The sequence below is a fragment of the Pituophis catenifer genome, unplaced genomic scaffold (genome assembly GCF_029215685.1).
Source record: "Pituophis catenifer annectens isolate HBS135680 unplaced genomic scaffold, rPitCat1.0.hap2 SCAF_2, whole genome shotgun sequence".
Lineage (NCBI taxonomy): Eukaryota > Metazoa > Chordata > Lepidosauria > Squamata > Colubridae > Pituophis > Pituophis catenifer.
The window spans coordinates 246,970,170-246,983,728 of NW_027256882.1; the positions used below are offsets into that span (position 1 = coordinate 246,970,170).

A 13,559-nucleotide genomic window follows, 5' to 3' on the forward strand; every position below is an offset into this window, starting at 1 on the left:
GTAATTAAAATTGAAGGAACTTCATAAACGTTGTATTTGCAAACAGTCAGCTGTAGTCCTATTATTGTGATTTCTGATGCTCCTTGCCAGCTTCCCACTAGCAAAGTCAATGGGGAAGCTGGCAGAAAGTCAGAAATCACTTCTGCTCCCACTGCTTTTTCCTCTGCCCAGGGCCATTCTGTTTAGGTAACAAGAAATATCTCTGAACTGATGGCTCAATGAGTCATGGGTCATCTAGTGACCTATAAAGCACTACACAACATGTGATCAGGGTATTTGAGGGACTGCCTCTCACCAATCAAGTCTACCTGTTCCATCAAATCTGGCTGAAAAGGCAGGTCCAATCCAAGAAGGAATGTCATTAGAGTATGTGTGGTCTTCAATTTGAAATTGCCAAGTTTGAACAACACTGACTTAGAGCAAAGGCAGCTTTTCAAAGAATTTCAGAATAATTGCAGGTATGACCCTTATGGATCTCTGGAGAGATGTCTTTTAGGTAGCATATTGGAGAAGGTGTGTCACTTAGGTCCTAATAGATGATATTGTTTAACTGAAGGGACCTTGAGCACAGCCACACTGCCCAATCTTACTTGGCAGGCAGAAACTGTTAGTCCCTCAAATAACCAATTTTTCCTTTGAATTAAGAGGCAGGCTTGACATGTATTCTGATATAAAAGCAGTGGATAAACTAACAGATTTTTCAGGACCATAGATGAAGAATAAGACAGAGATAGAGTCTAAGCTTCAGGTTTTAAATTAAGAGAACCAGTTTTGCTTTAGGAGATGACAACACCTGATTTACAGTGCCTTGTGAGATTGTTTGCTGATAAAAATCATTTGCTGTTGCTGTGACATATGTTTCTGATTCCAGCAGGTTCTGCTTAGCCAACCAGCAGCCCTTCACTTGTACAGTGTTGACAGATTCAGTGTCTGCTATTCTGCATGGTTGCAGATATCCTTCATCCACAACACCCTGCAGTGGCCTGGGTGATTTTTTTTTTAGTGATATTGGCTGCTGGAGTTTTTCACATCAGCTGTACTACCATGATGAATATTACTTTTTGCCCAGATATAACAAATTTAAAAGATGCTGCATGCATTAGGAACACAGGTACTTCACTACTGCTTCAGTACTAGCCTAGATTATTATCCATCTAAACCTGTGTTGTCTGTTCCAATCTTCTTTGCAAGGTGCCCTATTGGACTTCAAAATATAATCCTTCAATTTGTTAGGTTTTTTTTTTTTTAAAAAGATAAAAATCTTGTATGAATGATAGCTATAATTTTTGGTAATGACCAATATATTGTGATTGAAAATAATAGGTCTGTGCATACTTCAAACATGCGGAGTCACAGATCTCTAGAACATCAAATAAAAATGTACTGTTCTCTAAATACAGTATTTATGTCTAGCTTTTCTATTCTTTAGGACCATCTTAAACACTTGCCTTAGGGATATTCAGAAAACAAAAAATAAATTCTTATTTGGCCTAGCTGCTGTCCTAGAAGAAATGAATGTTTTTGTGAGATGGTAGGTTTCCCATCAGTTTTTAGTAAGACACTATTGTGCCTTTGCTTCAGGTGGAGATGGGAGATCCTATGATGCAGGAAATGGGACAAAATGTGAGTTCCTGCCAATGCAGGTCCCGCCACCTCATAAGACCGAAGAAACAAAGAAAACCTACATTTATCCTAGAGCAGTAGTTGATATGCAAGTTAACTCTTGCATTTAATTGATTAAAATCCCACAGCTTCATGGAGACATTCAAGAACAGTGCTGACTCAAAGTGGTGCCATTCCTGCTTCCAGAGAGGCTCTTATTTGTATCCTAATCTTACAGGCTTAAGTTAATGCAGTGCAGAAGCTGGAGCACCTCTTCTCTATTTTTCAGCATGATCTGGAATGGAAAACTCAAGGGCTAGAAAGTCTGGAAGTTATTTTGTTTTAAATGACCCAGGGTTCCTGTTTTATTCTTCCTGGCTTCCTGAAGAATTTTACAGAGATGTGTTCTGCAAGTTTGAAAAGTTTGAGGAGTAATTTATTATCCAGAACAATTTAATATATTATAAAAACTGAGCTCCATTAATAGTAATTGAATCACCACCCTGATATTTTTAGCTCTCTCTTAATAATGTCCCTGAAATGTTTTCTGCTCTGTTACTTTTTATAGAGAGATTCAAAATTATGCCAAAACAATGGGAGTTGTTTAAATAAGGAAAACAAAAACAGAGTATATGGAACTGAAACATGGTGGTGGATTTCACCTATCTATTTATTCAGCTCACATGATTGCTTTGAGGATGGGCACCTTAAGAAGCCTCAGGCACAAGTGATTAGGAGGAGATTTTTTGTTTGTATGCTAAACATTAGTACTTAAAGCCTTCTCATATTGAATATGTGTACCAAACTTTTCAATTTACCGTAAGTACTTTTTGAAGAATTGGTTCTTTAATTGGACTATGGAAAAGCCTTGTATCAGCCTAAATTGTAGTTTTGTTCATGAATTTCTTCCTCTAGCAGTTCAGAAGTACCTTGTCCCCCTCCCCTATCCCATCACATTTATGAAAAAGATGCTCTTCTTTTTACATGCTCAGTTAAGCTGAAAATGTATTCAAAATTACTAAACTGGATTAAGAATATTGGGTATCTTTTTCCACATGTTACTGTGACAATAATATAAGTAAATCTCCCTAATCGCAATACAGCCAAAATAGTATAAAACAAATATAAATCAATCATCCCACTCCCCAATTATAGGAATCATGGAGTTGCACGAAGTTATAGACTGGCCATATGTAGGGGAAAGTAAATGTATAGCTCAGTGTTTCAGTTAATTGTCTTACATCTTTAATTGAAATATTTTTTTAAGATTATAAAGAAATCAGTACAAATTAATATTTTTCTTGATTAAAACAGTTGCCATTGAAGTTTTATCCTTCATTATTTGAATAAGTGACAGATTGAATCACAATCATTAAATGAAATAGTGATATTGTGACACACGTTTTTGTACTTAAAACTGGGTAATCTTGATCCAGATGGTTTCAATTTCAAATGATGCCTTCTCTAAATTTATATTAAGATAATTTATATAAAATTATTTTCATGCCAAAAAATTATTTGCATTTAATTAAAATAAATCTTAATTAAAATTTCTGGCGTAGTAATTCTTTATTTTATTTTTTGTGAATGATTCTTAATATGATCCCTGTAATTGCTTATGATACAAAAAGGGAAAGCATCATGCATCATATATCGTACAAAAGCTGTATCCTCTCCCATCTTTTGCAATATTGTAAAGATTCCTGAGAATCTTTTTGTATGTGGTACACATGCTTAAAATAGCACAGTGTTGTATGTTAAAAAATGTTCAGGAATCAACCTATGCAAACGGCTTATTTGTTTATATATGGAACCATTCTTATGCCATCTATCAGATAAGATTACAGGGCAATATATATGGGGATAAAGTAACAATAAAAAACTAGGGCTGAAGACTGATTAAGTCCAATTTTCAAAACCAAGTCACCCTTACTATTATTTGTTCCAATTGCAGCCATTTGGAGTGGTGGTGAGATTGTGGTGTGTTGAGAGTAAGAGAAATGCATTTATTCATTGTACAAACAATCCATCATTTCTTTATATCACTTAAAAAGTATTTGGATGGTTCTATATTTGAAGCTACTCTCTCTTGCAAATAACTGATTTTTTTGGTCAACCTATTTTCCATTCTCCTTCGTCCAATGTTTGCTTCGTCAATTGTGCTAAGTGTAATTTTGCTTTCCTTACCTCTTCTTTGCCTTTTTTTCTACATCAGCAAATATTCTAGGTTCTAATATTTTACTTAAAGAAAATTGGTATCATTCATCATCTCACTAATTATTAATTAGCTTTTTTACTACATAAAGCTATACAAAAATGTGTTCTTTATTTTTTTAAAAAAGTGATATCCTTTATCCCTCTTCTCAGTTCTGCTTTGGCTCTATTGATAAGTATGTTTGAATTAACATATTAGGCAGTGCCATCAAACACCTACACACCAGTTTCTACAACAGTTGGAAATGTTCATTCCCCCATAATAATCTAATTTCTCTACTAACTCTATCCTATGCTGGTAAAACACACAAACCTGTCTCAAGATGGATTGGAAAACTTCCACAGTAGAGATCCCAACCATAAAGCAAGAATGGGATGTTTACACATAGTTCTACTTAAAAATTAATGCAATACAATGAAAAACTAACATCAAAGAGCACAGTGAATAACAGCAAATGAAATATTTTATTCTCTTGACTGCTGTTTATTATTTTTTTTTAAGGAAACAATAGCATCAACAAAATGCAAACACCACAAATGCATAATGAAAATGAAATTAGAGGAATTCAGCATGAGAATATAATACTATTAAAATCAAATTTTAGTTAAAAAGAGATTCAAATCTGTGAGGAGAATTGCCAATTAATTTTGTATTTGCAATGTCTTATTAATGGATTTAACTTTTTGTTCTTTTTGGTAGACATCCACAACTGCCAGCTCAGCAGCTGAGTCAAATTCCAAACAAAAGCAATTCAGAATTAAGCCATTTCTTTGGCACAGCCTTCTTGTTTGGGTTTGTGTACATAATAGCAGCTCTGAAATAGATGCAGTCCTCATGCATGTCCTATTCTATAAGGAACAGCTTCATCAAAAAAACTGGTAAGGGCAATCTTATGACTTGATGGAAACCACTTTTGTGCTGAAATGTTAAATAACCTTTATGCCTAAATGTTAATCACTCTACAGTTGCTTGTCAAAAAGATTTACAATTTTTGTGCCAGAAAGAGAAGCAATTTATATACTTTGTATTGCTTCACTTTATCTAGAAATTGTTTCTGTCTTTTTGGCTAGGACATTTACCAGTCTGCTTTTATTAAATTATGTCTGTTATTGATAGCAACTTCATTTCATGATTTCAAAGTACAGTATCTGTCACATAACTAAACAGCTGCAGTGCAATGTGTCAATCCTTCTTCTGGGACCGATACTTGCCTTCATTTTTGGGTGCTCTTTATGCAAAGTGTAATAAAACTAATTTTGCATGCTTACAATTAATTTTATGCTGGAACTGTATTCTTGATTGCTTCTGTTAATTGAAGCCTCAACAAGTTATAATTGCAAACTGCACTCATTGGAACTTTGCCTTATGCTTAAACTATTTTGCTAAGAAAAAATTTCTCAGATATACAAAATTATATGAAATTACAGGAAAGCTAATGATATCCCTGTTCTGTGATTTTGGTCTGAGATCTTTTTGGTGGGTTTAGAAGTTGGCAAAATGGAGTAAACACAATGATTTTTGAGGATTAATTTTGTATTTCTTATGTTGAACAACATGGAGGAATGCCAAACTCAGGTTATGTCTTAGCTGAATGTCAATTGGACGTGCATGGCTTCCATTTAAAAATAACTTCCATGGTAACTTTAATTTTATGTAGAGCCATGAGTTTTATTTCCATTGAATGGAGGAGGGAAGCATGAAAAAAATGTGACATGATTGAGGCTGCAATTACAGATGTTTTAGGAGTCAAACAGCAGTGCGGTGCAAGGAGAAGGTCACACTGTGTTGCCTAGCTTAATCTTATAACCAGGCAAAGCATTCCTTGAAATCTGCACATCTCTAATGTGGATTCTTCATAGTGTTAAGGTGGTCTGGAGGTCCTAAACAAAAGTGAGGAGGCATATCACAGTGTAAATATTGACAGAGGAGTTACTAGACTAATCTCATTGAATACTGGAAGGCAATACCCTAACTATTTGCCCAAGTATCAAGAGATACTTTGCTGATTCTGGCTCTTTATTGAATGACTTGTTCATGTAAAGAACACTCATCTCTGCTTAATTGCCTGCTAGACCCTATGTTGCCTTTAGGCTAGTAGCTGTGACAATATTTATAACAGTAATAACTAAGGAGCCACAACATCAACATCACTTAGTGAAACAAATTCAAGATGATGGTTAATTTATATAGTTTCTGCGTAATCAAATCTTCATAAATTCTAGAGTACATATGAAAATACTTGTTTATTTTTGCCTGTTTCCTCTGAAAAGTATTATGCATAATAATAGAATGATATATCTATATACATTAAATCCATTAATCTTTTCAGAAGACGAAATTGAAGTGATATGGCAATTTGGAAGACTATTATTCTTGTTATCCCTATAACAGTGAGAATCTACACTTATTTCTAACTTCTTGGCTTAATATTGATAAGCAAAAGAAAAAAAAGAAAAGCTCCATGTTCTCTGAAATGTGCAGTCTTTTTTAATGAACCTTAAAATGCTAATGGTTCAATGGTGCATTGGAGATAAGGAATTTATCCATAATTGCATGTTTTCAAGACGGAGCACGTAAAAGCCATACTGAGAAATATTATCCATAAGTATCTTTTTATCTGAAATAGTGAATTATAGGATGCAACAGAACACACTAGGTTCTTCATAATGGCATACAATAGAATGCTTAAAAAATGTAACCACTCTCTCCTCTTCCCTTCCCTTCCCTTTTCCAGAAAATACTAAGTCTTTAGAGAGGGTATTTACATTTGAGTAGTGACCTTATTTTTGTTGTTATGTCTTAAATTTGCTTCTCAGCTGCCCCAGGATGAAAACTTGTTTTGGTATGTAATACACTGTTAAACCACTATGTTGGTTTTAATTTAACCCAACCAATGGGTGTCAAACTCATGGCATCACGTTGCTGTCATGTGACGTATCACAAAATTTTTTCCTTCGCGGAGCTGGAGTGGGTGTGGCCTGCATATGACGCATCTGGCCCCTGAGCCACCACTTTGACACCCCTGATTTAACATTTCAAAAATAGTAGCCTTTGCTGCTTAAAAATTATAGTGAATAGCTGTGGAAAATAAAAATAATATTAAGTAGAACTAATGGTGAATTTGCTAGATGTATTTTCTTTTTCAATATGAACAGCCTAAGTTAATTCTTAATAACAATCAACTTGTGAAATATTTCCTTGCCCAAATACTAGCTTGGTATTTGGTATGGAGTTCTAATTCCTAATAATTTCATGAGGTTGCATACATTTAATGCACAAGGAAATATTATATTGCTTTAAGATATATTATTTACAGAGTTGTACTGGTGCATTCTTTAATCATTATTTACTTACCCATTGCACAATTTAGTAGTGTTTCTTTTCTTGGTGTACTGCTGTTCAACATTAATATTCCTATTTTTGCTGATGACATATATCAAGTTTGACTTTTGATCACCTGTGGGGAATTTGGCTTTTTCTTCACTTTTCTGCTGCATTTGCAGAAGTCCTTAATGAGGGCTTTCATTGCTTATGTGTCCTCTTTAGTTTGTGCACATTTAATTATAATCATGTCTCTACAGTAAAGCACGCAAAATGAAATCAATAAAGACTTAGTACTGCTTCCAGTATTCATAGGTTGACTTGATCATTGCCTTTAGAGAGCAACTGAATGGAACAAATTGTTGAATCTTTTTTTCTTCTCAGACAGGTTTGAGCAAATTGAGCTTATTGTTCAAAGCAGAACGTGAACAACATAAGCCACAGTCAATTCCAGTCTGCAAATACTATATAGAAATATTTATTGGAAGGATGGGCACAAAACATGCAGACTTGGCAAATTAGGGCCGGTGCCCTGTTGGATTTATTTTTTAAATGCAAAGTTATTCTGAACATTGAGTGTACTCCCATAGTTTTGTTAGCCATTCTTCTGAAGAGGGAATCAATGAATCTTTTTCAATGAAAACCATATAACATATTTGCAGTTGTTAACATATCCAAATTCCTATGGATGAGAAAATAAGGTGTGAATTAAAAATGATAACCTGAAGAACTCTAATTACAGATAAGTAGGCAAATGGTTTTATTATTTGGAATGAAAGACAAGGTCCCTCTGGGCCTGCAACTAGAGCCCTTATCTATGTTAGATAAAATTTGAGTGGCTGCTCAATATAGCCCTGTGAGGGGATTTGGAGGAAAAGTTGCCGTTATTTTCATAGAAACTACAGAAACAGCAGGAACTGCTCTGTCAGATCCTAGTAGTCTTATGATAGTTCGGTCCATTTAAAAGATCTTTGAAGAGTTAGTCCCAGTCTCTTGCTTGACCCTGGGAAGAACATGAATGGGAACTACTCCCTATAAATCCACCAATTATTTTTAAGGAGATCAAGGCTTTCAGAAAGCATTCTGAGGTTTGGAATAATGTATGCAGAATTATATCCCTGAGTGAATGGAATGCAGTTTTGCTCTTTGGCAGAAAAGGGATGACAAGGTGTAGAATTATTTTGTTTTTATTCACAGCAAGGTATGTATATTGATTGGGGAATGCACAGGTCATTAACAGGCAAATATCATAGAAATGAGAAATATAATGTTCTAAGCAATAAAAAGAATACATGATACTCTTTAAAAGGAATATACTATATGACCAAGAGTTCAGATGGTTTCAGCGTTGTTCTAGATAAGCTTCAAGTCAATATAAAGATGGATATAACTGAAGCAAAGTCTTCATGAAATCTTTAAGAGATCTGAATGCAAATCCAAAAACAATAACAAAGAAATGACAATTAGAATGATGTGATAGCTGTAAGATACATAACAAAGAAAAAGAGCAAGTGTGGGCATCTAAGAGAGTATGTAACTGAGACAGAACAATGATATGAACTGTGATTTCCACCATGAAGTCAGCCCAAACACCCAGCTACTAACTTAGTTAGGAAAGGGATCAGCAGGAAGATGTGAAAGAATGATTTCATCCATTTTATCCAATTAAAACAGCAACATGTCTTCCAATAGTGTGCTCTTATCTTTTTTTTACTGCAGAAATAGACACAGAATTACACTTGGTGGGAATTCGGCAATGGTAGATAATCATCCAATTGAATGATGTGCTTTTCACTTAGGAATCAATTTGGAGGCATCGTTTAACTTATTTATAGACAACATTTTCAACAATGTATGATTTATAATATAAATCATATAGGATCATGGACCAAGTCCCTTAGTTTTAGAATGTAATGTAATAGCCAAACCAATTTTATATATACAACAAAAATATTTCTAAAGGTCACAGGGTTTTGAAATCTGCAAGGAGTCCCATTTATTTATATGAAAAAAGTATTTCAGATTCAGAGAGGATAGATTGCACTCTGCAACTTATCATTAACTGAGGAAAGGAGTGGAAAAGACATCACTTTCAGAAAGTTGTCCAAATACTGTATATTCATCTTTAAAAGATTGGATAGTTTATCTCTGGCAGAGTAGATTGTAGTACCAGGTACACATTAGGGGTCTTTATAAATATATGTTGACCAAAGTAGCATTGCCATATATCCTAAAACTAATATGCATCAGCTGAGTCATCTTGCCCTTCCTAGAGACAATAGTTTTTATGAGATGTTGACATGAATGAGTCATACTGAATGAATGGTTTGCTCCTTCAGTGTATCTAGACACCATGACATCTAGACAGTGGACAAATGATCATCAATTTCAAGAAAGTGGCGAAGCAAGAAGCAGTTGAGAGAAAGTGTAGGCATTAGGCTAGAGTAGATAACTTCCAATGCTTGCTCCAAGCTTCTGAATAGTTTTTATCCCAGAGTTATAATTGCATTCAACAATGAACTAAAGGGCCACCATCAGTGAGCTGTTGGACAGCATTATTTGGTCTGCTGTGTGGATGCTTGGGTGGTTTAGGGGTGGGGAACTTTTGGTGGGTGGGGGTGTGTCTGGGGATTGTCATGTGTGTTGGGCTTGGTCTCTGGGTGTTATGTAAATTTCATTGTATGGGTATACTGTGTATATACGTAAAATGACAATAAACTTTATATTTAAAGTATTACTTTTGAAATAATGCTGCTCCATTCTCTCTATTCCCATAGAAGATGAAAAACTGGTATGTAACAGGGGCAAAGAAAGTAGCAAGTCATGAACTGAAGGCTTTGGAACTGGACAAGATTTGTTCTTTCATTTGGAAAAAAAAATAGGGTGAAATCGACAGAGGTTTTAACCATACAATATTTTTTTCTTCCCTTTCTCAACTGGTCAGTTAGATGATGCAAGCAAGTTTCATAATAATGGATCTCTGTGGTGTAAGACGTAACAGAAATAAACATGAAATATCCATCAAATAAGAAAGAATATCTCAAAATAAAATAAATATCCTGAAGAAGCTCAACAAAGCATGTTACATCTGTGGAAATTGAGGAAAAAAACAGAAATTAGTAGAAGCTGCTCCTAGCAGAATTCAAAGGAGTAGTGTTCCTGCCAAGCATTTCTAAGCTCCATGCAAATGCAGCACCTATTTGTATAAACACAGTGACTTCAAGGAAGAGTAATACATTTTTTCCCAATTTTAAATATTCTTTCTCTACTGCATTGCTTGCTCTCCTTGCCTGTGGTGCTTCGGGCAAAGGCATTATTTAAATTTCACATTTCTTTTACCAACTTCATCAGATTCGTAGCCTCGATTTATACCAGTATTATATACTATTATTATATCAGTTGCTTTACACTTAGAATGGACTCGTTTTAACATACTCTTCTGATATTATTTCCCCTTACAAATTTGCATTTTTCCTTACTGCTTTTATTACAGTTCTTTGGCTCAGTTACAGCTAGTAAGTATTTTGAGTTTCAATAATGACAGGATCCTACTTGGAGAAAGTACACATTATTTATATAAGCAGAAAAAATTGAATCTTTTTAAAATTTATAAATTTAGAATCAAAGAATAAAAGAGTAATAAAATGGATTAAGAGGAAGGACCATTTAAAGGAAGTAACAGGTAAAATACCTTTAAAATTCAATAAGAATGATGTAAATAGGAGATATTGTTATCTGTATGGTTAAATAATAGGGGCATTACATCTTGCAAATGTAATTGCCTTTCTATATGAGTGGGAAAGAACTTCCAAAATATAGCAAAAGGAGTGAGGTAAAAATTCCATAAAGAATTATTTTGGGAATTGGATCTGTGAGTTTGAAAATCAAGAGCTAAAATGTGTTAGTTTCCTTCAGAAATAGCGCATTGCTATTAGTACTTGGGCTACAATAAGAAAGATAATTTGCATCTGGAAGCATGGAAAGCAGTTCTCCTAAACCCAGACTGAAGTAACTCAGTTTAGAAAATTCAATCAGTGTCACTGATGCTTGTGAGTTGAGTAGAAGAGTTTAGTTAGGCAGAAGTAAGGCTAATTTAACTGAGAAAAATAACTAACATTCTGTGAAGTCAGGAAACATCCTCCACCAAATGGAGGATGAATGGGTGTCTACTTTCTCCCAAATTAAGTGGTCAGAAAAAGTATTTCTTTTTAAGATTGTATCAGATATTTAATACTGAACAAGTAGGTGGGGTAAACCTGTTTTTTTGTCCCTGGCTACGGAGCTGTAAGCAAAAATGAACATGTGCGCTGTTCCTGCTACTACTGTGCTATTGTTGCCCAAAGCAAGTAGCCTGTTTTCAGTTCTCCTTATTCTCCTTCAAATATGCCTCATGCTCTTGTAAATACGGTGGATATTTTGCTATACTGTTGACAGTGAGCTTATTGCACAACAATTATATTTTGTAACTCTCACCACCATTATACTTGCACAGATTTTTTCAAATTGGCTTCTATTATTTGATATTTCAGTTAGTCCTTTCTTAATAACCACTGTTCAGTGACTATTCATACTTGTCAACGGCTCAACTAGTGATAGTTTCAGCTGTTGCAGGATCCTGCAGTCATGTGGTCACTGTTTGTGACCTTCTTTGTCAGCTTCTGACAAGCAAAGTCAATGGGGAAGCTGGTAGCAGGTTGCAAATGGGGACCATGTGAGGTCCCTACTTAACCACCAATGGTTACTCACTTAATGATGACAACTGGGAGTGCCAGAATTGCCATCCCTATGTGGCATTGTCATATGATGTTTATAACTGTTGCTTAGCAACAGCAATTCCTGTACCAATTGCTGTAGTTAACTGAGGACTATCTGTAGTTCTCATTTGTATGTTTACAAAAGAATTGTTTGTTCTGTCCAGAAGTTTCTATTTTATATCCTGATATATGAAGTATTGAAATGTCCTAAATGTAGTGTATGCTTTCATAGTTAATTATCTTTCCAAGATAAGCAGTATTTGCTGTGAAGTACAATGACCCTGTAGAACCCATAGGGCCTACAACTTAAGATTCAGATTGATCTACAATGACTACACTGAGTGACCTATAATATTAGTAAGATATTGGTTGAAGTCCTGTGCTGATAGATCTACTTCCATCTGCTAAGTTAGGAGAACAATAATCACTTGTAAAAATATTTAACAGCCTCCCAATTAAAGAAATCTGAAGTTATTGTTTACGTCAGCAGCTTGCTTTATTAAATTTGCATACAGATAAAAACAGTATGAAGATAAAGCATACTTAATTTGTATAAAGATCACTTAGAATATGAAGTGTCTACAATTTTAAAAATTCTGCATCATTTGAGCATGTAAATTATTACAGTAATATAGCATAAGCTTGTGAAAATCATCAATATAAAGGCATCTTAAGGAAAATAAAAATTGATTTGGCTGGCTAGCTAATTGGTTGAATATTGAAGTTAGCTATTTAAATATGATATAGGTACAGGAAATAATGATGTCCATTTATTATGCCAAGATTAATACATCTTTCAGAGAATGTTTATTATATGAGAGGAAATACTAAAAAGACCTTATAAGCCCTATCGAGTTACAATTAGTTCGTATGTTTCTTTACTGTTTTCTAAAGTACAGTGTATTTGGTAGCTGTTAGTATTGATTAATTACACATACTTCTGGCCTATTATTATTGCTTGATTCCCTTGGGTAGCCTGCATATATTATAAAACTTGCAGAGTTGCTGGAGCTTGTTAAAGAGTTTCAGTAAACAGCAGAAAAAAACACTTTAAACTCAAGGGTCCTTTAATTGACAGCAGAAAAAGCACAACAGGATGGGTGAGATTGTAAACAAACAAACAAACAAGCAAAAAAGACCAACCCACTTTTAAGGCTTGCCTTATTTAGAGGGAAGTAGGGGAGGAGGAAGAAAGGGCAATATAAAATAAAAGAATAACAATAATGCTGAAACAGTCAGAGAGAATGAAGCTAAAGGGACTACGAGTTCAGCAAGATGAGTAGCTTTATTGGGGAAATTAATGTGCTTCAGAGTATCACAAATGATTTGACATTTATATATACAGAGACTCGAACAAATGAGATAGTTGCTGAATAAAATGTGGCTTTCCACTGAGTGTTATGGGAAGCAAAGCATAAAGCTTATTGAAAAAGCTTAATTGCTCTATAAAAACTCTTGCAGTAGCTTTGTAGAACAGTAGAAATAAGGCAGGAATGTTTAGTGTCAAAGCTACTATTACTGTAAAGGACTTTATAAGCACAAACCAAACATCTGCCTGAATTTAAACAGCTTTCTAGACATTAAAAAATTGGGCTTAATTGTAGCTTAATTAAATAAAATAGTGAAATTTTAAAAGAAAAGATGAAAAATGATTCACAGTGGGACAG

The 13,559-nt window shown here is 34.4% G+C and overlaps 1 protein-coding gene across 1 annotated transcript in view; it reads left to right on the forward strand.

The window, feature by feature from the left end:
* TMEM232 (transmembrane protein 232) overlaps nucleotides 1-13,559 on the forward strand; it is a 113,606-nt gene that overhangs the window by 28,214 nt on the left and 71,833 nt on the right. Inside the window, exon 7 of the mRNA XM_070935733.1 lies at nucleotides 4,517-4,695. Coding sequence (XP_070791834.1) covers nucleotides 4,517-4,695 — 179 coding nt within the window. The remainder of the gene's footprint in view (nucleotides 1-4,516; nucleotides 4,696-13,559) is intronic.